The following is a 26,490-nucleotide window of genomic DNA, read 5'->3' as shown; positions in this document are numbered from 1 at the left end:
TTTGGTAATCCATTTTATAGAGAAAAAGGAATCACATGGAATCTGGATGAAAAGATGCTTTGTTTTTCATTGAAAAATAACAAATATATTTTAAAACAGGACATATTGGAGTTTTCATGTCAAAAATGTGGCTTTTGTTCTCATTTTAGTGCCAATTGCACCAATGGGTTGATGTCCCTCAAGTAAAAACGTAAACTTAGAGAAATGCTGCGTGCATGTGGTGTTAGAATTATTGAGAAAACGAGTATCTGACTCGGAAAACATGTGAAGAGAAAAACAACAAATCTTCCTACGTCAGATGAATGCAGATCAATTTTTGGCACCTACACAAAGCGATTTGTAGTGCACCATCTATGGAGACACACAAAAATGATAAAACATTAATAAAGGTTATCAATACAATTAGTTACAGTTTGATTGGCCAGAATAAATAGTTTAACGGGCTGCATATATTCCCCAGGCCATAGTTTGCCCTCCCCTATTCTAGAGGGTACATCTGCATGGAAGTAGAGGACATGTTATTGTGAACCCGAGCTGGTCATCCATGATAGGCCCCAAATTTGGCAAGACTGGTCAGAAAAACGGTGTGAGGTCAGTTGAGGTTCAAGCCAAAAAGTTAACAATGTGGAACAGTAGGGAGGCAGTAAGAGCTCACAGTCTGCAGACATGCCAGATATGCCCAGTTCCCAAAGAGAAGAAAGAATTGGTGAATTGTGGTGCTGAAGGCTATAAAAAAAAATCAAGCAGGATTAAAACAGACGGCTGGATCGCAGCTTGAAATGAAAAGCTAAAACCGGAATTGATGCACGGTGTCGAAGTGGTTAGCGCTCTTGCCTCACAGCATGAAGGTCCCCAGTTCAACAGAAACAGAACACCAATGGGGGACCTTTCTGTGTGGACTTTGCATGTTCTCCCTGTGCAGTCATGGGGTTTCTCCAGGGACTCTGGCTTCCTCCCACCGTCCAAAAACATGCTTCGTAGGTTAATTGGTTTCTCCTAATTATCCCTAGGTGTGAATGTGAGTGTGCATGGGTGTGTGATTTGTGGCCCTGAGAAAGACTCGCGACCTGTCCAGAATGTCCCCAGCCTTCCCCCACGAGTGGCCAGGATAGGCTCCGGCAGCCCCATGACCCCAAAAGGGAATAAATGGGTTTAGAAGATGAATACATGGATGCCTAAATTTGGATCCAGCTATAAAAGAAAGAAAAAGAAATCACTCAAATTTCTGCTTTCTAAATTAAGGTAATTTTGAAGCCGGAGTGGCTTAAGGCATATTTGCATAATGCTTCATGTCCATATGATTGATCTACCTGCTTTTGATTCTTGTTCCCCAGTTTAAAGCTTAAGATTAATATTTTCCTGCAACAAAAACATGTTCTTAACAAAACAAGTCATAAAGGAATTATTAAAAACAAGTTGGGTTTATTATGAGCTAAGTGCTGCTTGCTTCCTCGTTAAATAATCATGTGCTTGAAGGGTTATTAGGCACAAAGTAACGTATAAGTGGCAACTTAAAGTAAAAAGTAGGCTCTAAATTTGGGCACACTCAAAAAACGGGAAGAAGCTAAGCTAAGTATCCTTAATTCCCTCTCAAAAACCATTTCCAATGATAAAAAGTTGACTTTGGAAGAGGGGTAAATGGGTAAAACCGTAAAAAAAGATGTTTTATTAGGACCTCAACAACATTTCTGCCCATAAAAAAAATTAAATGTCTTCTTAAATCGAGTCTGTGAGGGGAAAATGATATTTATGTGTATATATCTGGAAAGTTTTGCACTGAATAGTTAAAAAAAATAAAAACTAGGGCAGGAGTTCTGTCTTGTGAGAACTGCTGTCAAATTCCTTGTCCAGATTGCCATTGCTGCCTCTTTATAGATTTTTTTAAGCTTAAGGGAAACAAATAAAAGCTAGTTAAAAAGGGGGGGGAAACTAGAGACAAAAATGAAAAATGTTGTGCTTTAAGCAACTTTTATAAGAGTGTTTCAAACTCCCCTTTTCCTAAAGGTAAGTAATTCCCAGTGGCTCCAAACAAATTCAGTGACATTCATTTTATTAGTCACATCATTTATATTTGTGGATATCTTCTGAATAGATATGTTTAGCATGTAGCTATGTGATGTAAAAATAGACTGAGGGGATTTCAGAGAGCAGTGTGCGCATGAAAACATACTCCTGGCTCCTAAACAAAGCCACACAATGTACCTAAATATATTACAATTACGTAAACCCAGAAGTGGCTTCTTTTTCATCATCTCTGTAAGGGGAGTCATTGGTCCATGAATAAATATGTTTCAGTTGTGTACTACAAGGTTACAGCTGCTGATTTAAGCGTGCATGCTTTTAGTATTTGGTTTAGACAGAGGCTGCTATCTTGCTGTTTGTAACTGCAGATAATGATGAATGCAATGTTAAAGAGGTGTGCAGAAACTTACATGTCTCACATTCTGTACCGATTTAGAGCAGCCAAACCTTGAGTTGAACAAGACAGCTTAATGAGAGGCTTTGATTGCTGAAGGTGTTACTGGTTTTCCTCTGATATCGTTTTATCTATTAGAACAAAGACAGGTAAGGCTGTATAATGATCCTTTCTCTGTTCTTTAGTATGCATGCAGAACAAGTGTCTGCAGCCAAGGTTAACAAAGCAAAGACAATTGCTCAAAAGTATAGAAACTCTGGGCCCAGACTTGTCTTTGAATGATAGCGTGTCGTCATAACTGCCTCAGGATATGAGACTTGCAGAGACCTTTAGGACTGAAAATCTTCTTAGCTCTTTGACATCATGGTTCTCGGAGCATCTCTGTCCTCAGTTCACGGGAAAAGGTAGATAAATAAAAACCACAAGAGAAAAATAGTTTGTTTTGAATATATTTTTTGGGGATACGTTTTGTATATAATGTTTAAAACCAAACTTTTGTTTGAGTTAGTAAAGTTTAGTTGAATAGTTTGGTTTTGTCCCTTGAGGTCTATTCAGAGGACACACCCGGTCCTCCCACCTCTGCTGCAAGATAAGACGAACAGCTGGGGTAAGGCCAGTCCCAACCCTGACCCTGATGACCCTGAATATAGCACCTTAAGCACATTTGAAGTTGCACGCTCAAAAGACCTTTTTGATCCCCCTTTGAGCTTCTATTAAGATGCTAAGCTGGAACTGCAGTGACTTGATTTCAAACACAGACTTCTTTTATTGTCACGTCAACAGCATGTCAGTATGCCAAGAAGGGGAATGCTATAGTGAAATGCAAATGTTAAACAAATTCATACAAAGTCTCTGGAGGAGCTTTCATTCTCCGTCACAGTCGGAGTATGTCTTGAGAGTGGCATGGCTCTCAACTCATAAAAGCAGCTGATAGCTCCCTTTGAGGGTTCTGCCAGTGGTTCAGACTCTCATCTCCACCACCTGCCTGCCATCCGTGTGGTCTAATAGGCAGGATATAAGGAATCATGTTGAGGAATGGGAGGGAAGAGCAGTCTGAGGAGATGAAAGATAGAAGTGCTTGGTTGGTCCCCGTACTGGTGGGGGCAAGCCATCAAGCTGCTTCCTGTCGCCTGTAGCGATGTGATGAGTGTGTTGTTGTGCACCTCTCGCTTACCAGCCCTTGTGTTGACACGCTCCTAGCGCTGACATGTGAGAGGTGATCCCGATGTGAATACAACCGCATCTACACACGAATAGGGCTTGTTTTGAATTTTTCCATAGATTAGCTATAAACAAAAAAGTCAGGTATGTGAAAAAAAAAAAAAAATTTGTAGATGTGTTTTTGAAAATATATGCCACAAACTACAATGCTTAAAGTCAGAGAAGGAACTCGTTTTTTTTATTTTTTTTAAATCCTGTTTGTGTCAGCATCTAAGAGATTTCAAGAGTCAGTGATAAACAAGGGAATAAAAAAATATTTTATCCAAAAGATGGCTTAAAAGTCAAGCAAAATCTTTTGCAGATCCACACATCTTTTGAGCATTTTAAAAGTGTTTTTTTAATTATTTATGTCGTTTTCAGTCCAAATAAAAAAAAGAACTGTTGTTTTCTTGGACATAGTTTCTGCAGAGTGGTAGTAGTTCATTAGACATTCAACGCCAAGTTGTGAGCAACCCTGCTCCCTTTTTTGTCACCAATACCTGAGAGCTCTCTGTTTACATGCTCTCCCGCTAGCCTTCAACCCCTCACACCCAACCTAAAAATACAGATAGCGATGACATTAGCGAAATTGGAGCTATTTAGCCGTACAGATGTCAGCTTAAATGAGGAAACGCAGATTTACACTTGGTGAACCTGTTGTCCTAAGTCTATTTCTATTGGTTACAAGAATGAGGAAGGGTTTTAGTGTGTATCTGAGAGATGGATGGTCTGTTTTTAAATTAATTTGTTTTAAATTATTTAGCTATAATAATGATGATTGATTTGATTTTTTTCTGTTCCTGATTCACAACTATTTAAATAAATACATATTTGTGAAAAATTGAAATATTAAGCATTATTTTCTTTACACGTCTTGTACCTTGAGAAAGATGCCACGAAAATATGTTATGTTCATCGAAGTGAATCTTCAAATATGTGTCAGCGGCACATATATTTCTGGTATTTATCTTTAAAATTTTTGTTAATTGAGTATTTTTAATAAGATATTAACTATAAAAAAATATTTGCATTCCTAGAGGGACTTGTTCTCTTTTATTTACCTTTAAATTCACTGTACAAAAGCGTTCAAATGTAATGATTTAAAAAATACCCTGTGTTTAGATGAACCCCTCCCCCTTTAAGAAATGGCGAGAGATGCCTTCCTGACTTAAATTAACCAGACCATGCAAAAGCTTATCGTGGTTTTCCAGCACATAAGCCTGAAGTGAACAGTCACATATTAACAAGCGAATGGGACAACAGAGGAAGGAAAAAATGCCAGAGGCTGCAGGTCTAGACAACCGGTTGATCTGATACACTGGTCACATTTCACCCTTAAAATCCTCCAGTAATTGGCTTAGCCATTACAGTTTTCACTAAATTCTTCTCTAGTAAGGTTATAAGTGGTCAGTGAAGGAGCACATTTTTAATGAGAAAAATGTTGCACCTTTGAGGTATTGCACACGCCTTTCATTTCTCAGCCAACAGTTGGATTTAAATTTGAGGTTTTTGAAGTAAATTGGCTTGCTTTTTAAATGGTATCCCCCGGATGCGGTCACATCTTTTGGATAATTTTGCAATCACCGAAGCAACCTCTTCTCAAACTTCACTTGTTTGACATTTTCCCTGATGGTTTTTGAAAAGTGTAAAAAAGCACCTTAATTACTCTCCGACATCAGATTGGTATGTCTGCCATGGTGCTTCCTCACTGTTCCACGGGAGTGAAGTGCATTAGTGAAGTCCCGCAATTTGTAACCTCCATAATCACAGATTTACATAATCTATCCAGATAAAACGCAGAGGTCTGTCAGTGTATCTGATATAGCTACAGTTTCCAACAAGAAGTTAAAAAATAAAATACATTTTTGCAGCCTTGGTGTTTCCAGAGGACTTTGAACCCCCACGAGTATCCCTTTTATATGCATATTAATAAACTTGGCACATGTTATACTGGCTAGGCTAATCTTTAGTCCAATATTATATTAGGGAAACAATAACCAGTTAAATCCACCAACATTTTCTTCTGCTTTTCATGAATGCAGAATAGCATTGTTATCTTTAACATGCAGGTTTGCACAGCTCTGCTCGATGTTTCCCTTTCACCGGCTGTAAACAAAGGACCAGGAGTCATTTAACACTTCTTTAGGAATTACCAATTCATCTTTTCAGGGAGCATTTCCTTTTTCCGGCTTAAGCTTTTCTGCACATAATGATTTGCAAAGGAACAACTTTGAAATGCAGCTCAAACGTGTTGCCATAAATGACACTGGTGAAGGACAACCCCGAGAGAAAACTCGCCAAATTCCCAGCTTTATTAGTATGGAGCTCATGAGTCTGTGGGACTGTGATGGGGTTTTATATTCTATGGCCTCACACGGCTGCTTTCAGCAAACAGTCCACCATTATTTGGTCTGACAAGAGAGCAAACAGTGTGCATTCAAGGGTCAAGAAAACACACACACCCCCCAACTCCCCTTGTTAGAGTCTGTATTCCTATGTTGCTTTGTTTTCGCCTCGATTTTCACACTATGCATGCATGTCCTTTGTATCCCTCTCCGTTTCCTTTTTCTGCCCATGCAGCATCACTTTATAAAAGTTTCACTTTTATAGGCAGTTTGTGTCCATGAGCTCCTTTGAGAGGCGTCCTTTGTCTTCAGAATAAAACTGTTTGTATTAAGTGAAATGTTTGTGAGTATGCTGAAGCTGTGCACCACAGTGTTCCCACAACAGGTAATTGACTGGTAATGAGTGAGAAACTCAAGATGTTAAATCCACAGTGACCTTTATGTAAATGCTGAAAAAGCCCTGTGGCTGCTAATTTAGCCTTTTATTGTTGCTCCGCTCGCCTTTGAGAGTCTGGGCTTTTGCTCCCCAACCATGTGGCCGACTGTTAATTAAGACACTGGAGGCTGCACCCTATTTGACTGACAGGAACGCTTTTCAAGGGCAATCAAGGAATACATTGTTCTCACCTTAGCAATGCAGTCAAACGTCAACTGTTTTGTGGCTTGAGATAAATGTATGTTTGATTTGTTGTTCTTTTTTGTGGTGTTCTCAACATTCCTGCATTTTGTTGGAGGATTAGATGATATTATAGTCATTCAGTCCCCGTCACACCTAACTTAATTTCCAATTATATATTAAAAAAAAAATCTTCAATGTTTTTCCATTCAAGGTTATGCAAAATTAAGTGGACTCCTGGATTTAATGTGAGTTACGAATGAATGACATACGGCATGTGGGGGTTAAAGCTAATGTTTGCTACCTAAAACTGCATTCACAACGCTCTCGGAAAGCGATCACTTTCAATGATACGTCTATCTAAATGTGCCGTTCAGGCTTCCATGTTCGAAATCTTCACGTTCACGCAAGTTTTTATGACAGTTTTTGGGGTGCGACCGTTGAACCCCAGTTGATAGTTAAACCAGATCAAACATTGACCAAGCAGAGGCTCTGATTTGGTAGCGACGCATGGAGGGCATCCCCTTTGATTCACTGAACCATTTGAAATTTGATCTTGGAGGAGATATTGATAATTGCGTTTTTTTGCCTGGCTGGACATGTCTTTCATATATCAGATTAGAGATTTAAGAGAAAAAGCCTGGAGCAGGATTCACGTGCGCTAGTATTGGGTAGCGGCTCAACTCGTGTTTAAGAATGCGCGTTTGGTGGTTATTGGTCCCATGCCCTTTTAAAACTTAGCTCAACTGGTGTAGCACTGACCAAGAGGGCATTTGAAACAAACAGAGAACAAATCTTACAGTTTGTTCTTTAGCTTGACCTTCAAATAAAAGCCAAAAGTTTGATTATATGTAGGGAAAAAAATTCTATAATGCCAGATTGACTAATAATGTAAATAGGAAAATTTGTTCTATTTTTTTATAATAATTTCAAAGTTTGAACAGTTCAAAGTGCTTTACAATAAAAACATTTGCTTTGTTATCATATTCACAATAACATCCAACCTTAATTGCAACACTTAAAAAAAAAAAAAAAAAGATCAGATATTGCTAAAACAAACTGTGACTGTTTTGAGCTTGAAGCTTACTGTGACTACGGCAGCTCCCAACCCTGTTAGTAACGCGTAAAAAAAAAAATCACATTCAGAACACCACTACACATTAGCCACATTAGCGTATTCTCAGCCAAACAGAGCCAGATACCTCTAAAAAGTGTTTAAACATCCATGCTTAAGACGCTCCTCCTTGTAAGGCACTCTGTTGTTTTGTTATAAAAAATTAAAGGGTCTATATCATTCTCTTCTTAAGTCTTTCAGAGTAAATATTTATATATGTGACCATACCTTTAGTACTCTAAATAACGATTTCTAAATGAAATATTAGTTATTTTCGCAGCTAATTTTCCTACCTAGAAGTAAAACGCCTAGACGTCTAAGGCACCGCCCTTTGCTCCTCGTGGGTGCTGCCCATTTCATGACGTCAACCTAGAGCCGACCTCGGCAGTGTCTGTGTTTCAGCAGCCCAGACTCTTCCTGGACGGGGTTGTTCCTCACTTATTTCTGTCACAATGTGAGAACCCGCTTGTTTTTATGGATTGGGAGGGGCTGATGCTCAGAGAGCACATTTTTGGGGGAATACTCAAAATGTGAGAGTGGATCAAAATACAGCTTTCGGGTCGTTTAAATGGGTTGTTTTAAGATTATAATACACTTAAAAGTTCAGAAAAGTTGATATTGCATGATATAGGCCCTTTAAGATGTTTAAGTGTGCCTTAAAAGCCTTAAAATTTTGGAAAATACGGTATGCTAAATGCTTTTTCTTCTCCAACCTGACCAGTCGGTGTGTTCCCCTCCAGGCCTTTTGTCAAGTCTTTTTTGGAGACGATGTCATTTGTGGTGCTGTGTGAGGATACTGGAGCATGAAGCTGGCTCCCAGGACAGGGCCGACCTTTCCTGTAATCACTGTACAGTGTTGCGTTTTGTTTTTTTTATGGTGCCACAAACAAAGGAGCAGCATTTGAAGGCAGAGCTCTTAGAATCTCTTAATGCTCTTCCACACTTTTAACCCAGAAGAACTTTTATGTCCTGTTCCCTCAACAACCTTGGGCTGCAGTTAAAAATGAAACAAGAGGACAAAAGGTGCTGATTTTTGCTTTAAAAAAAAGTGTTTTTAGCTCAACTTTTTAAATGCAAAATAAATTGATTTGACAGGTTTTGGCCGGTTTAATTAACTTTTTTCATCCAATCACAATTATGTTCTTAAGAAATTTTCTCTGAACATAAGGAGCAACGATTTTCTTTAATTTACTTTTTATTAATTTTTTTGCTAAAAGAAACAAACAAATGAAGAGGGTTTGTTAAGAAACCTCTATACCCAATCACACTTTGTGAAAAAAAGTTTGGCCTCTGCATTCCATAGGTATAAAGAGTGTAATCACCTTTAATCACCTATACGTGGCTCAGATGTTAATCTCATTGAACTTCTCCCACTGAGAGCACAGCTTTGGCTGCCTTAAGCCTCGCATGGCTCTGTGACCCAGCCATTTTGTTCAGAATCACCTCTGGTCTCTATTCCAGGCCCTACGAGTGTTGCATCAGAATGACCACTGGCTGCAGAGCAGCTTTGCAGCAGACCGGTGCCCTCAGAGAACAGAGAAGAGCTTACGACCTGTAAAATCATAACTCTTCTAAACCTTTGGTCAACCCCCCTCTCATTACTGCAAATACAGGTCTTAGAGTGGTGATGCCATGTTCTCTCTGCTTTCCTCAATCTCCATGGACTTTTTTTCCTTTCAACAGAATTATCAAACCTTTATTTTTCCCTTGATCTAAGTGGTACAAATATTGGTTTGCATGGTCTGAGAGACGATGAATCTTCAATCTTAGTCAGAGGATCTACTGTGCATGTTAAGGATTACGTAATGTTTGTTTGCCACACAGTTTTTTTTTTATCTTGCTGCTTCAAAACACACAGACACAAATTATTTTTTTATATGTTGAAGCATCTGGGGTTCATACATGTATTTACTGAAACTTCAGACATCAACAAGAATAAAAAGGAAACTTCACCAGCAACCCAGAAATCCTGAAAAGTTACTAAAGCTCCCAAAAGTTATAGAAAATGCATTTTCAAAAGCAGTCAAGCAGACATTTTGACTTGTTGTTCTAATAGAAGCTAAATTAATTAACCTGAAAGAATAAATATATATTTATTTTCACATTTAAACTGATCAAATGAGAATAATCAGCATCATTTAGACTAATATGATTCAGACGTATAAACATTTGGTGGATTTTTATGAAGTTGTCATGTGAAAAAAAATGTCTTGACTGATTTGTTAGATTACTGGATTTTTTGCTTTTTAGCATTTTGTCATAATCTAAAGTAATTAAAAAAATCTGATTTTATAAATAAGTCACTTTTTTTGATAATAATGTACATAGATTTTTGGAATTTCAGCTAAAAACATACAAACCCTTTAAAAAGTACTACAAATTCCTAATAAAATTGAAAAAATATTCAATAGGCAAAACAGACTTAGCTTAATTACATTTAGTTTCAACTGAAATGTTAGAATTTTGGAATAACACTGTCCTTGGCAAAGATTAGCCAAGGACAGTGTGAATTTCTACGTAACAAATATGCTCTCTTTCAAATGTAATTTTTTTATATGCTCCTCATAAACAACAACTGGAAAAAAGAAATAATCAGAAATGCAATTTTAATCTTGATTTTCTTAAATTACCTCCGGCAAGAGAAAAACGCCCGAAGAACATGTTTAAAACACCAAAACACTTTCACTATAAAGGGCCTTTAAACTTTTAACTTTACCAAAAATTTTTCTAAATGTAGAACCAAGAAAATACAGTTTGAAGGGAAATTGGCCCCAAAATACGTATTAAAGTAAGCACAAAACCATAAAAAATGACTAGAAACAAAAGGCAACTAAACAATGAAAGATTCAGACGGCGAAAAAAGAAAGTGTTTCAACCATATAACAAATAAATGCAAATATTTCTAGAGTAAAGGAAGTATGAAATGAAGAAATACATCTTAGTTGGTCCTATTTACCATTATCCCCCAAAGTCAATGTGACCACAGCTGAAGTTTTAGTGAGTCATAAACTTTAAAAAACACATAAAGGACCTCAAAAGACATTTGTTAATTTCATATTTTATGATCTTTCCATCATAATTGCATTATCCATCATACATACATTTTTAACTGAATTATGCAGTGAAAATTGCTTTGCCTGGAGTCTCACTTTTCTCAAATATTTTCAATAAAATATGCACTATGATTAGCCTAACATTGGTCACATTTATTGCCTTTTGTGCAACTTTTAAAAAAATATTGAAATCATTTTTTTGAATACTGCTGGCCTGGTATTTGAAACAATTCCTTCTAAGTCGTGGGTCATGTGGAAGTACGTATACATTTATATCTTAGGACAATATAAATATAGAAGTCGATTATCAACTTGTTGAATTTCCAGGTTAGTTGCATTTGTCCTGCATGATCAGCCAGCGCCACTCTGCTGTGTGGGCAACTGTCTCCTTGCCCAAATTAACAGATGACAGATGACGGGGCACCACGGCTCCACAATGTTGCCCAAATAAGGCCTGAGCACACGCAGCACGTATGCAGGGAGGAGACGGGGTCGACAAGTTGGCACAGTCCAGCCTCAAACATTCTTTTGCTCCCCTCAAAAGGGTTTCTGTCCCTCCTCATCCGATGCATAACATGGATTTGGAGCTTGAACCTAAGCATAGGTTATAATGATGGAGAGAATGCACGGACCCTGTTCAATAAATGATGAAGACTGTGCTGAAAATATTGATGCTTTGTGGACATAGAGTCAAATAATAACCCAGCTCATCCACTGAGCTGCCCCACTCTGAAAACTCACAGGCAGAGAGCAGTCATGCCATCCACTATAATCTGTCACACTGCAGAGAAGCCCTGTTAAATATTAACTCCTGTGTTTTCCTTGGAGCTTTTTTGCTTCAAGTGGACTTACTCCCCCCCCCCCCCCCCCCTCTTTATCTTAATTAGAAACAAATTTGGAGGAGTGAAGTGCTCCTCTGGAGGTGAGCACCTCAGCCCCCCCCCGAAGGCCACATTACTGCAGCTTTTACTCGGACTTTGAGGTCCCATAAAATTAATGTTTGCTTATGTCATTCTGGCTTTGTAAACACAGTAAAATCTTGGAGGGCAAATCATTTTTAAAGCTTTAAAACTGTAGCGATGGGGTGTAGACTTCTCTGAACTTGTTAGATGGGAGGGATGAATAATTAATCGAGCCAATTAAAGCTTCTGAATACCACTGGAGGCAAACTGGTGTTTGATGTGATTTATTTTGGCAGGGAGACCACCCTCGTTGACATTTTGTTTTACAGATTCTTCTCTCAATGCCTCGTCTTTAACAAACTTCTGTTGAACTGTTATTTGGTTATTTTTCTAAAGATTTTTTTCTTTTTTCTTTTTTTACATAGAATGGATTTGGAAGTTATCTGTAAAAAATTGAGCTGTTTTTTGTCGTGATCCTAGTGGAGGTGAGGCTTCACAGCTCACAGATCACACACTCAGTGTTTTTGCAGAGCCACATCGGTGGCTTTAATCAAAACTCTTCTGTCATGCAAAGGTCATCTGTCAACAGTAGAGCGATCCAGAACACACAGGATGAGAAAATCCCTTTTTGTGGGAGACTTAACATCACTTAAAATGATCATTTTCCCCCCAAGACCCAAGGATCAAGAGGGTCCCTCACTTTAAAATGTAATAGTATAACAGTCATTGTACATTTTCAGGACATTTAAGCAAATGTTTGCGCAACCTTTTTGCTAATCATCTTTTTCCTTTCCCATGCTGTTTTTATTGTGATGTCTTCCTTGTTCTCATTGTTGACCTATAAGAAACAGATCCCACTTCTGCTCTGTACACTATTAAATGATTCAACTACACGTGAATTTTGTAGGACAGAAGGAAATCGTAAAGTCATGGCTGAAGCTACACGCTTTCTGGAAGTTCTCTTTCAGTGTTGACTCTCAGCCTGTATTACCTTCAGTCTTTTTATTATGTTATTTATTTAGGCTGGCGCAGCCCCAGCATCAATTATCTGCACCAGTGTTGACTTCATAAGTGTATGAATCAAGTAAAAATAAAAACGCTTTTTGTCTTCTGAGTGCATCGCTACTCAACCATACTAAACCATTCCAGTTCTGTGTTCATTAAACATAATTGCCATTAAAAATTCATACTTGCCATAGGGTAAGACAAATATATATTTTTTGATCCTTTGCTTTTATGCAGAACATCGGCTTACCATCTTTCTCTTTCAGTTACGGCACTAAAATATGAAATTGACATTAGTGCTAATGGCATAAAGCCCCGTTTCTGTGGATTTTCTTCATAAACAAACATTATTATGCAAAACAAAAAGACAGTGGATACACATTTTTTGCACATACTCACACTCAAACATATAGCAACAAAATTTTCTTTTGCTTCAAATGGGGGGTTCCAACTTTTGGCAAAGTGGACCAGATTTGGTGAGGTAAAAAGGTGTGAGGGTCAACCAATCGGCCTGCATTCTCTGAATCATAATAACCTGAAATGCAACTGAATTGTTTGTTCACCTTTTGGCACATCCCTTCGGGGGTTGCCACAGCAAATCAGCTTTCACTGATTGGCACAGGTGGTCTGGCAGAGTTTTTTGTACGCTTTTGATTTTTTAAACTGCATTTTATCCGGGCTTGGGACCGGCACAGAGACTAAAGTCAAACGTGCAAACACATATTTTCCAAATTCCCCTAAACAAAAAGTTTTAAAAAAAAGTCCCTTTATTCCTCATTTTCCCCCTTCCAGTGTTCAAACTAAAATTTCAATGTCCAATAAAGAAATGGAATGATCTCACCATGTGCTTGTGGTTTCTCCCTTTAATCCAGCTTTCTTGGGTGAGTTATCCTTGTTTTTTATTTCTTCCTGGGGTCCCTCTCTTGTAACCTCCAGCCTTTTCTCTTTATTTCCTCCTCTGACAGCTGCCGACGCCCCAAACTTTTCTCCTTTTTCTCCCATGGCTGGTGACTCCGTCCACTTCCTCCAGAATTCACATAATCCAACACCGAATTATAAACAATATTTATACAAACATAAAAAAAAAAATCTGATGATCAGAGTGGGACTTTAAGAAAAAGGATACGGATGTAGTTAAATGGTCGCCTGAAAGTGGCAGATTTGGTGACCACATCAGGCCGGGCGGGATGGAGCCGACAACATCAGCTGTGCCCAACATAAACACTTGCTGCACTCTGAACCCTCAGAACTGTGTCTCAGCTGGCAGTTTTACTTTCTGTTACTTTTAACTCTGTCAGGTGTTTGGTCGCCTGTGTTGTTTTGGATCTCACTGCGTTCATCCAATTACAGCAGCAGCCAGCAGGCCTCACTTCTCACTGCACTTTGACTTTCATTAAAGAGTGGGCTTTTTTTTTAGACTGCCAGCTACTGCTTTGGAAATAATGAAATCGAAGCGTGATGTGCTTTTTGGTGAGTCACTGTATATTTATGTGTGCTTTCTGTATTTTTATGTGTAACTTTGTGTACCTGTGTGTGTTTGATGGCTGTTTACGCTTTGAGTCTTTATAGTCGAATGGTAGCAGCCATGCCCTCCAGTGTTTTTGCTATTGCCTTTGAATGCGGCTTCAAAAAGGCAAAGTCGAAATAACCAAGTTCAGACAGAAGACAGATACTCTTTATCTCAATTAAAAATGAAGCAATTATATTTCACAAACCATATTCCTTTTGCACAAAAGCCCTGCACACTGTATGCCTTCCAGTAAGCGCAGGCGTGGAATAAAAATCAAGTCCTTAAGGTATCCTGAAGGTAGAGGGGATAGAAAAAAAAAAGCTCAAAACACATTTGAATATTTGAGGTTCTACGCATTGTCTTTGTGTTTTGTTTGCAGGTGGAAACCAGCTCAGAAACCAGCAATTTCGCCTGAACTGGGCTTGGATTTCGTTGGAAAAGGAACTTTACATCGTGGACGAGGAGGTCAAATTCTTGGAGGTGGTTCTGAGGCGTCGTGGTTACCTAGGGGAAACTTCATTTGTCAGTAAGAGAATGCTATGTTTTTTCAATGTCCTTCTGCTTCTGTTTTTTGTAGACATACAGCATTTTGTTATAAACTTTTTAAAAGCTTCAGAAATGTTTTTTTCTTTTACAAAACTAAAAACATCTAAAACCCAGACAGAAAAGCAAACAAAGACTACATTGTTGTGAAGCAAACATTTTGATGGACAGCCACATCATTAGATATATTTTACAACAATAGTTAGGCTGATCCAGATATTTAAAGGGGTGAGAGAGGTCATGACCCTTGACCTCTTTCTCCTGACCACTGTTTATGCTCAAATCACACAAAAGCCCAGAGCAGACAGAGAATGTGTGCACATGCCTAAGGTTAAGTTAGTAGATATATACTAAAGGCCGTTCTGAGGAAGGTACTGGCTTAAACTAAGCTGTTAACGTTTACTGCCTCAAATACCAAGAATCCTCAAAACTTGCAAAATTGAATTGTCTAACCTTTTTCCATTTATTGCTCTCTAAGGGGGTGAGTCCTGATTAAAGGCAGAGCTTGTGTTAAAGGTTAAACCCCATTTCGGATCGTTGCCTTCACCTTCTTCCATGCCTCCTCTGCATCCTCTGCACCTGTAAATTTTCTTTTCATTATCCGAAACGCCTCAGGGTCCCTGGACTAATGAAACATCTCTCAGATGATATGGAAATTTTGCTAACCCTCACAGCCTCTCAATGTACAGCAAACCCGTTTTACACCAATGACTCAGTCAAATAAAAGAATATTACATTTTTATAGCTGATCTTTCTTTATGCTGTACTGAAATGAACATTTGCAACAAAAAGGTACATTTGGACCCAAATAAAACGCAAAATGGAAAATGTATTTTTCGTCTTAAAGACCCATTCCGAAGAAAATGTGTTTTAGGTGTTATTGTAACAATTTTAGCTCAAAATTATATTTTTATGAATATTTGTGAACCGAAATAGTTGTGAATCAGGAACAGAGGAAAAAATGCAGTTGGAAAATGAAGTATTTGTTACATAGGATATAAGCTGGGCAGGCCACAAGCCCCCTGCTCCACTCCATTCCGATTTACCCACTTGTAGAAAAATAGATCTACGTACGTCTTTGTTTGCCTCCTCTGAGCTGGCATCTTGCAGAAACCTGTATGGCTGGATAGCTCCAAAATTAGTCACCATTTTTTTTGCAGCGGTATTGTTAGGTTGTGGTTGTGAGGGGCTGTATGCTAGCGGGAGGAGGTGTAAACAGATGGATCATGGGAAATGGAAGTGGGCTTACTCCACGCCAACAGTCCCAACCACAACTCAGAGATGATTTTCTAATGAACTACTGCTGCTCTGCAGAAACTATGTCATAGAAAACGATACAAGGATTTGTTTTTATCTTTATTTTGGCTTAAAATGGAATAATCATAAATGAAAGACCAGTGGTAATGATTTTTTTTATCAAACGATGGTCTGAGTGGGACTTTAAACATAGAAATAGATACAGAGGAAGAGAAGCAAGTGTTTTGACTTGCTGGAGTTTCGACATGAATGATAAATGATGAATACAGAAATCCGTCTTTGAACTTCAGTACCCAAAGAGAACAAGTATGTACTTGTTTTTAATTTCTGAACTTAATGTTGTGTGTTTGAAAAACGTTTCTTTTAATGTTTTAATGTTCTTTTTTTGGACGAAGAAAAAAAAGAAGTATAATATATCTGGGTGTTTTTGTTTTCTTTGTAATTAATATAATATTTAATTTACAGTAAGCAAGAACAGAACAAAACAGCTTAGCTTTTTAATTACATTCCTAAGTGTTGATTGTCATAGTCAAGAAGATTATTAGATAGCTGTTTTGTCTTGTCCTCCCTTTTGTTCATTATTAAGATAAAGGTTTACAATCTTTACTTAAATAGTGTAGCATTACATTTTTAAGAGCAAATTTCTCTCTAATATAGAGTTTTTTTTTACAAACTTTAATCAAATCTTTGAAAGAAAAATCAAACATGGATTGTGGTAACTAAAAGTTTAGGACTTACAAGTAGTTTTCCCTTATAATGTGGATGTTTTAAAGCAAATTTTGGTACTAAACTAACATCAAGCATCATGCCCTTGTATTAAACTGAAATTTAAAAAAAAAGTTGAAGGGGAACTTGTGTGATTTTCTCACAGCAAGTTTCCCTCCATTCTTGACGTGAATGTGAGGAGGAAAAGTCCGGAACTGTTTAATTAAACAGGATAAATTGGTGGTCCGCTCTGCCAGATCCTGCCAGTGTGGTCTCGGATCAGAGAGTTCTGGCACCAGAGGACCACCATGTCCACGGCGAAAGGTGGCACCAATTTGGATGCCACAGTGAGCCCGCCTGCCATGAATCCTCAGTATCACTTCTTTTTTTCTTTTTTTTCTACTTTCTTTGAAGACTGCTGTTCTTTCAAGCCCTATTAAGTGTGACTGTCTTATCTCAGCACGTATGAGCAGAGACATTCTCCCTCTATCTGCTCGTGGATATCAAAGTCCAGTTTCATTTTTATCAAAGGACAGATTCTTAATTTCCGCTGGTCAGTCTTCCAGACGATTAAAGACTTTTCAAATTGACTTTTTACTTTCTACTTTTTAACTGAACTTGCTTTGACCAGGCTTTATTTCTTAATTAACTTCTTTTAGTGATTTTGCAATTTCCAAATACAAAAATACTTTTATTTTATTTTTGGCATCTCAAAAGGTTGGGCGTGTAGCTGTTTGATTCTGTTTACCGCTTCAACTTGTATGCATGCTGTGTGGCCGGTTAGCAAAGACAATGGGGAGGCTGTGTGACATTTTACTGGATTCAGCTCTGCAGCTCAACAGGACTCCTGCCAGAGCGACAGCTATAGCGACTGTGAGTTCCATCAAACTATTCTCATGCTGAAGGTCAGACAGAACATCTCAGATTCAGACCAACTCTGCCAAAAATGAAACTTGCAGCAGGAAAAAGAGGTTTCATTTTCTGCATGTGAGAACAATACAGTTGAGACAGAACCTTTCTGGCTTTAAAGTCAAACTCCATCTTTTGATCTATTTTAAAAGTGTTCACAGTGGTCTTTTAATTATGATTATGCCTAGCCTAAATCAAACCAGTGTCGTTTTCTAGAACATGGTTTCTGCAGAGCACCAGTACTTTATTAGAAATTTGTCTCTCAGTTGTGGAAGGGACTGTTGGCGTGAAGTAAGCCCACCTTCATTTCCCGTCATCCGTCGGTTGATGCACTCTCCAGCTAACTTATACCCCCAACATAAAATTACTGATGTAACAAAAACTGTGAACAATACTGTAGCTATATAGGGGTACAGTTTGGAGCCAGATGCCAACTCAGACAAGTAAAACAAAGACCTACATTTATTCCTCTACAAGTGGATGCATTGGAATGGAGCGGAACAGGGGGCTTGTGGCCTGCCCAGCGAATATTCCCTACGTAGCAAATGCAATCTTTTTCAAACTGCATTTTTTTTGTGTGCTCCTGATACACAACATTTTAATTCAATGTTATTTATGTAGCCAAATATTACAACAACATTCGTCTCAATGGGCTTCATTAAAATAAAAAACTATTTAGGAATGTAGTTTTAACCTTAAATTTCTTAATAAAGGTCCCCCATCATGAGAGAAATGCCACAAAAGCCTGCTGAAAACACGATTTTATTCTGTCTTTATCGTTCATTTATTTATTTTACTGTTATTTTAGGTAAGTTAAGTACATTTTCTTTTGAAGTAACCATTAACAAATCTATATGTTTTCAAAGGTATTGGCACAAAAGATGGCACTGCACAACAGGAAAAGGACTTCCGGGGGAAGTCTCAGAAGCAGGTGCAGTTCAACCCGGGCCAGACCACGGCGACCTGGAGGGTCAGAATCCTGTCGGACAGCGAATATGAAGTCTTAGAGATGTTCCAGATCGTTCTCTCTGAGCCGGTGATGGCAGCTCTTGAATTTCCAGAGGTTGCCAAGGTCGAGATCCTCGACCCCGACGATGGTCAGTAATGATTTATCGTCACTGTCTTTACTGAACAAATCGCTTTCAGAAATCCAGTTACAAAAGGTTGGAAAAAAAAGAAAAGTTTGGAAAACAATCAACAAGCAAAGACAAAGATGGAATAAAGGAAAGATAATGGCGAATAAGATTTATCTGCTTTTCTAGCTGCAGGGAGCTCATTTCCTTAATCCGAGCTGTGGTTATGATCGGGTATGATGTGGGAAATTCATCAGCCATCAACCCGAGGCCATCAGAATGTAATAAATGAAGTATTTATACCCAAAAAATACATATAAAAGCAACCTTTAATATTGTGAAATGTGCGTTTTTGATGCCTAAATGAAAGAAAAACCAAAAGTAACCAAAGGCAATGCCTGATTTCGCACAGTGCTTGCCACACTAATGACTTGTCATGCTTTTGAAAACGTCACAAAGTAAAAGTAAGCCCTGTTTGGACAGATTAAAGAAGCTGCTGCAGGAAAACATCAAGGCTTCAGTAGAGCCTGGATACAGAATAGCAAAACCCAGACCTCCTTCAGCCTCACTTGTGAAATGAAAGAGCAGCAATACACTTTGTGTAGTAAATAATTTGTTTAGAGGCAGTTTGTTTCTAAAGTAGCGCCCAGAGAGCAGTGAGAGAAACTTTTAAATTTTACTTTTGTTGCCTAATGCCTTAAGCAGGGGTTGTTTATAGTTTTTTTAAAGTTCTGTTGCTGCTTGGTCTCTCAAGGTCAAATAGACTTTGAAGGCTTATAAAAATGTATTTTGTGGTCTTTTTTTTTCCTGAAAGCCAGAATAAAAAGATTGCCAGAGGGATTCTGGCAGCATAAAACTGGGAAAATGCCTGATTTTAGATCAGACTGGGTGTTTAGAACAAAAGTGCAGCTCCACATTTCTTTATTGAAAATGGATTGAAAAGGACAAGTCAGGTTTGCTGACTTCACAGCATATTGTTAATGAGGCCACCCAGGATGTTCACTGGCAAGAATGATGAGCGTAAGCCTGAGCTCTGTGGTTTTTCACAGCTAAATTGTTTTGAGCCCATTATCCTTTTGAATGCCATACAAAGCTTTGAGAGGCAGACAAAAAAGATGGAGAGCAGCCAATGAAACATTTGAGGACAAGAAAGAAGTGATCGGACACGTTTCTCCTCGCAAACGGAACAAAAGACATCTCTTTATTTAAGTTTAATCAAATGAATTGCTTGTGATAATTGTCTCAAGCTACGTTCAAACCGCCATCAGCAACGCGCATTCAAACGACCACTCTTAATGAAAAGTCGACGTAAAAGAGTGTTTAGGGTTTCCACTTTCACAACTCCCGCGTTCACGCATCGCTACGCAAGTTTCCATAATCAGTTTTCGGACTCTACGTACACAAGGCCATTGAGCGCACGTTGTGCGATCTGTAAAGAAAAAAAGTAACCTGTAAAGCTGTGTTCACGCTGTCCTCAGTAACGTGGAATCAAGTGGCTACTTCTGTAAAAATAATTATGGGCTTTCGGGCTTTTTAGACTCTATGTACACATGGCCATTGAACGCACGTTGAGTTATCTGTAAAAAAAAGTAATCTGTAAAACTATGCTCAGACACCACCCTCAGCAACTCACATTCAAGCGGCCACATCCGACAAAATGTTTATGAGCTTTCAGGCTAATGCTTTCAAAACTCTCATGTTCACGCATTGCTACATAAGTTTCTACACAATTTTCTACAACCGTTTCCTGGCTCTACGTACAAAACGTACGGCCACTGGACATGTGTTGAAAGTTAAACCAGGTTGAACTTTGACCAGTCAGGCACTCGGATTTACAAGTGACGTATAGATGCGGTCCGTTTTAAGATGCGGATGTGCCAACCATTGGAAAATTGATCATGGAGGAGAAATTAATTATTGTGGTTTGCGCACGGCCAGAGGTATATGACATTAACTTTCATATTCGGGATAGAGTTGGGGGAAAAAAAGCCTGGAGCAAGATTCATAACATTGGTACCACTTTGACATTTCACACCAAGACTCTTCCAACTGTAGGTGGTGGATATGTGCTAGCAAAAAATAGAAAGAGGGGAAAAAAAGTAGAAGCCCCTCCCTGCTTTTCCAATGTGAAGATTATTGGCTAAATGCGCGTTTAAGAATGTGCAGTCTTATCAAATAATGTTGAGACTGTGAGACTGTTGCGAAAGTTGCATTAGTTTTTAATCTCCAAAGGCTGTTTCAAAACAGTTTTTTTTTCCCGCACATATCATCTTCCAGACCCATCTTTATCACCCGCCAGGTAAAAAAGCTCTGCTGTCTCTGCGCTAGGTAACGAGCAGACAGCAAGTTTGATATACAACCTAATGAAAGCTTGCACCAAGGAGCCAAACCAAGAGCTGTTGTTTTCCCCAGTTAACAAGCTCGCCTGTTGAAGGTTTTTTGATGCAGGAAATGTCAAATTAATTGAATTTCCAGAAGTTTCCTCTCATCGTCAGACCACTTTATTTTACTTTCACTTTATCATGCAGAATCCTCTTCTTCTGAGAGTCATTGGCACTTTTTTTTGTCCCCCTTGCACAGAATCGACCGTGTTCATTCCTTCAGCTGTGTACAACATAGAGGAGGACATTGGAGAGCTGCTTGTTCCCGTGCGCCGGCGTGGAGATGTCAGTCAAGAGCTCATGGTCATATGCTACACTCAGCAAGGTAACACAATAGCTCGGTGCTACTGTTCAAAGCGGTGGTTATAGTTCGGCCAAGATTTTGTCAGAAACATTCATCAAACATCTGTGAAATGAGCTCAAGATGAAAAATACCTACTAAATCTAAAAAGGATTTCATTTTTTTTATTTTGAAAACTGAATAAAAGATGCAGGAAAGCTGATCTCGTAATGTTTTTGTTTTTTTTCCTCCCCAGTTACGGCCAAAGGCACCGTTCCCACCACGGTGCTTTCCTACTCTGATTACATCTCTAGACCCGAAGACCACCACAGCGTCCTGCGTTTCGACAAGGGAGACACAGAGAAACCTTGCAGGGTTGTGATCATCGATGACTCATTGTATGAAGATGAGGAAAGCTTCAATGTCACCCTCAGCATGCCCATGGGGGGCCGCCTGGGCTCAGAGTTCCCCACAGCCAGAATCGTTATCATCCCAGACATGGATGACGGTAATGTGCCGTAACACTGATTAGAAGCATGCTCTGGAATTCAATCAGGCTCTGAAATTATAAGGCTTTGATTTCTGAGTCGTTTTTATGCTCTTTTTTCCCCCCAAATTCTACTTTTGGATCTGATTTAAAACTCAATCACTTTTGCACTTCAAGGGTCCTGCCTGATTTAAGGTCTGTGAGTCCTAAAATATATTGACATATTAGCACCGGTGAAGAAAATACATACGGAAATCTCATTAGTATGGATGGAAATGTGTGCTTGAACTTTCCCCCTGTGTCTGCCTTCTTGGAGGCAAAGTGCTTATCTCATATCTGCAGGCTGAGACTGGAGGGCTGATAGTCTCCCATTTCATCCCCATGCCTTTTTGTTCCCAAACACCTGACGTCCTCTCTTCTCTTCTCTATCACTCTGATGATCTCAAGGCGCTGCTGCAAAGTCAGGACTGTTATTATAGGCAGGATAATCTGGAACGGAAAGACCCTGCACGATTGCAAAGTCACCTTTTATCTTTGGATCAAACCAAAACCAAATAACTTCAGCTGATTATAAACACTTGGTTCTTTGATTGTTTGCTAGATAGTTAGTTGGGGTGTTATTTTAACAACAATTCGATTCATATAAAAATTCATGGTTGGAAGTATGACTCGCAGTCGATTTTGGTTCATATTGAACGATCTGTTTCAATGACCTAAAATGGATTCAAGACATCTTTAGCCAAAAATTCAACCAGTGTGACTCAGAGATAAATACCTGGGTGTTAAAAATTGTCAACCTCAAAAATTTCAAAACATCAATTAAATACATTAATAGAAAATATACATATACAATAAACAATCATTAAAGGATATATAAGTAATAAAAACATGCACACAGAGAGAGACATTGAAACAAATATAAAAGACACAAAGGTGACAGATCTGACAAGGAGGGGCAGGCAATTAATATAGTTCAATGTGGACGTGTTTGTTGTGATATGAACCAGTTTTTTTAGGTGTTTTTTAAATAGAGTGGATGTGGTAAGGTCTCTGATGACATGAGGAACAGAGTTCCACTCTTGTGCTTCTGTTAAGGAGAAGGAGCTCTGACTGAAGGCACTTCTCCGCAGAGGAACCATACAATCTTGTCGAATTGACCCTCATGTCACTCTTAGGGAGAAGGATCTTATTTGAACAAACTGAGTGGAGGGGATGAACGACCATTTATGGTTTTATGAAATAGGCATAGTTTTGCATACTTAATAATGTTCTCCCAGCTTAACAGTTTGTGTTTTTGTAAAATGTCACAGTGATGATGTCTTAATGGTTTATTATCCAGTATTTTAATTGTTTGTTTGTAAAGTGACTCCAAAGGTTTTAATGCTGATTTGTTTGCCTGTGACCAGGTAGTGAGACAATATGTCTGTGTGATAAGAATCATTGGATGCAGGAACAATGTAGCAGCTTGCATTGTCAAATTTGCCCTAAAAATTGGACACGTTAAACTTAACACGGCTATTTACTTTTTGGATTTGAGATTTAAAACTGAATATTCTATCAATATAAAATGCCAAAATAATCAATTTTTTTTACCCCCTTTTTTTTTGTCCTGCCTTAAAATGTGTATAAAGAAACACGTAAACAAGAATTAATGATAAATCCATTCACATTTTAGTTTCATAAAGTTCAGCCCACTATTATTTATCCACATCAAATTGAGCCAAACGTTACTGTAGGAGCAAAAAAAATGAAGTTTCTTCAGATATTTGTAGCTTTTCACATTTTTTATTTAATTGGCGACACCAGGGTGAGAGGCTAGATAAGCACCTGCTCACCTGCACTCTGGATGGAGGAGGAGAGGAGAGCATGGGCTGTGTTAAACTCTGTTAATCACTATCATTTGTTATATTTATGCCACCGCTATCTTTGCAATCACCTTTTCTGTTCATAGTCAACCATGTTTTTCAACTCATACAAAGGTGACTTATTCTTTTTCCCTCTTTGACTTATTTTTGTAAATAGACTTAATGCAAAACAACGGAATGGACTGCGCTTCTTTTATAAAGAAGCGCGTCAGACATTAAACTAAAGCCATTGGCTCCCCAGGAGGCTTCAATAGGAAAGTCACCTCAACAGGAACATTTTTAGAACATTCCACCACACTGTTTGGTCACATGTCTCAGCAAAATTCAAAGTATTTCCACACATTGGACTGGAATGTTGACTTTATCATTTTTTGCTGAATTACAGGTGGTGTCTGAGTCTATAACAAACCCAGATGCATACATGTGTCAGAAAGTGGAAGATCCCACTGAAACTGCTTTTGTGCACAATGCAGTGCCTATGGTGTCACACTGTCAGTAATCTTCTTGGTGCTTGGCCCTTTGCCCTCTGTTAGAAGAACAAAAAAGTCATATTTAGGAGTGCAGAAATATTGACCCTCTCTGTTTCTACTGTGTGTCGGGGCTCCCTGTGGCTTCCTGAAATGTATGAGTCTGGCCTTTGAGGATTCAAAATCCATTTTCAATTCTGTTAAAGCATCAGTGCATGTAAGTGCTTTTTTTCTCTCTCTTCAGTGCCGGTGGGGTCAGGGGTAGGCAAACTTCGAGTGAACAACATGTAATTGAGCTGTTTGAGGAAGAAGTAAGCTGGGTGTTCTGAAGTCTTCATGGTGTAGCGGTTTCAGGTGGAACCTGTGCGGCTTTTGACCTACGACTGATCCTGAGCAGAGGCTGCAAACTAACAAAACAGCTGCTGATGTTTACCTGCCTGTTCTGCTGACATTAACCCACCTTTCCATTCTAAAAATTACATGACATTGGAAGGCTCTGAATATAGTTGTGACATTTTTAAAGCATTATTTTACTTGCAATAAAAAGTGGAGACGAATTTCTGCAATTTCCAGAGCCAGAATGAAAGTGGATGTTTCTTTCTTACTTTAGCTGCACTGAAGCTGCAGTAAGATTTGTTTTTTATGTTGCTTCAGAGTCCACATAAAGTTAAGTTAAGTGCATTAATTTTTCACAGCTGATAGGATATAGTAATAATAGCAAATGTTAAAACATCAGTTTATATTCAGATTAACTGTTGCATAATCCAAATAAAAAGGGACAAATCCAGAAAGAAAATGACACATAATACAAGCAATACAAGTCTCTGCTATGCATTCTGTTAGACATTTTAAAAGAAACTAACCAAAAATGTATTTTTTATTAAAACAAATCCTGTAAGGAGGAAAGACTAGATGAAAGAAAAAATTATTTTTAATTGAAGGAGATTTATTTGGGCAGAAAAAGTACCGGTAAGTAAAAGTGTACACAAGCTTAAACTCATTTGAGAAAAAATTAAAATAGAAGTCATAAAAAGATAAAACACTGTTTATTAACACAACAGTGTGAAAATTAACTATATTACTATGAAGGAGAAGATTCTACTTTTTAAATTGAAAGATAGAAGCAAAATTGTTAAAAGATTATTTTTGAGTTTCTTTAAAGACCTTGTTTTATCTATTGTTAAAGCATTCCAGGAGGTCTTTTTATTCCGTTTTTGCAAATATAAAAAAAAAAAAAAACCTTTTGTCGTTGTCTAGGGCATAGTTTCTACAGTTCGGTAGTAGTTCTATAGAAATTCACCTCACAGTGACCCTGCACTAATTTCCCATCATCCAGCTAGCTTACAGCCCCCTGCACCCCACGGTGCAAAAAAACTGGTGAGCAATGTTAGAGCGATCCAGGCATACAGTTTTGAGCCAGATGCCAGCTCAGACGAGGAAAACAAAGACGTACATGGATGTAGTCGTCTACAAGCAGTTGCATCAGAATGTGGCGGAACATAGATCTTGTTGCTTGTCGTAGTAGATTCTACGTCACCCCAACAAACGTTTTCCAACTTTCTTTTTTCGGCTGCTCCTGATTCACAACTATTTGAATAATAAATACTTAGAAACTGCAATTTTAAGCTTAGTTTTCTTTATATCTGTCCTCTATCATGAGAAAAATGCCACAAGAACATATAAAAAAAAAAGAAAAACACATTTTTTGGAGTGGGTCTTTAAAACTGAAGACCTCATTTTTCTTGTGTGACAGAAATCAGTTTGCCATGCGGAATTGACACCTTCATCTATTATTGCTTTCTGGAAATCTTCAGGCTGCTATCACTCAGAAGAACCCAGTGCATCCATGATTTATTCCAACTTCATCAGCTGCTGAGATGCATTTGCTGTTGGTTTCTCTCACCAGTGAAGTGACTTTCCGAGCATTATGCATGTGGACTGTGGAAATCTAAGCTTCTTTGAGTGCATTTTAGTGTTCCCGTGCCGTTCGCACAAAGCCAACTGTCTGAGCTGCGTTGGCTGTGTGGGAATGCCACACTACCTGATATTGATTCATCTGTCTGTGTCTGTATGTGAACACAGACGGCACACTTGCAATACCAAAGTAGGACTAAATATCACATCTGTGCTGAATGTTTGCAGCATGTTAATGTTGTCATTGTTCTGCTTTCTGCTTTCACAGCTAAATGCTAAATCTTCCATCCAGCTGAGGCCACTTCATGCAGAGCTTTTATATTACTGATTGGCATATTTTCTGGGCTTTTTAAATTTCCCCACACAGTCTAAAGACGCAGATGCCAAATCTGTCATTTTTGTGATAAGCTGGTTCTTACAGTAATGCTAAAACCAGTGTGAGATCAAA

General features: G+C 38.4%; 1 protein-coding gene across 1 annotated transcript in view; it reads left to right on the top strand.

The window, feature by feature from the left end:
- Positions 1-26,490, top strand: part of LOC101175584 (FRAS1-related extracellular matrix protein 2) — a 70,315-nt gene that overhangs the window by 17,161 nt on the left and 26,664 nt on the right. Inside the window, exons 3-6 of the mRNA XM_004075537.4 lie at positions 14,541-14,687; positions 18,442-18,672; positions 21,229-21,354; positions 21,566-21,817. Coding sequence (XP_004075585.1) covers positions 14,541-14,687; positions 18,442-18,672; positions 21,229-21,354; positions 21,566-21,817 — 756 coding nt within the window. The remainder of the gene's footprint in view (positions 1-14,540; positions 14,688-18,441; positions 18,673-21,228; positions 21,355-21,565; positions 21,818-26,490) is intronic.

Source organism: Oryzias latipes, chromosome 13 (genome assembly GCF_002234675.1).
Source record: "Oryzias latipes chromosome 13, ASM223467v1".
In the NCBI taxonomy this organism is placed as follows: domain Eukaryota; kingdom Metazoa; phylum Chordata; class Actinopteri; order Beloniformes; family Adrianichthyidae; genus Oryzias; species Oryzias latipes.
This window is presented reverse-complemented; position numbering and strand designations above follow the sequence as displayed.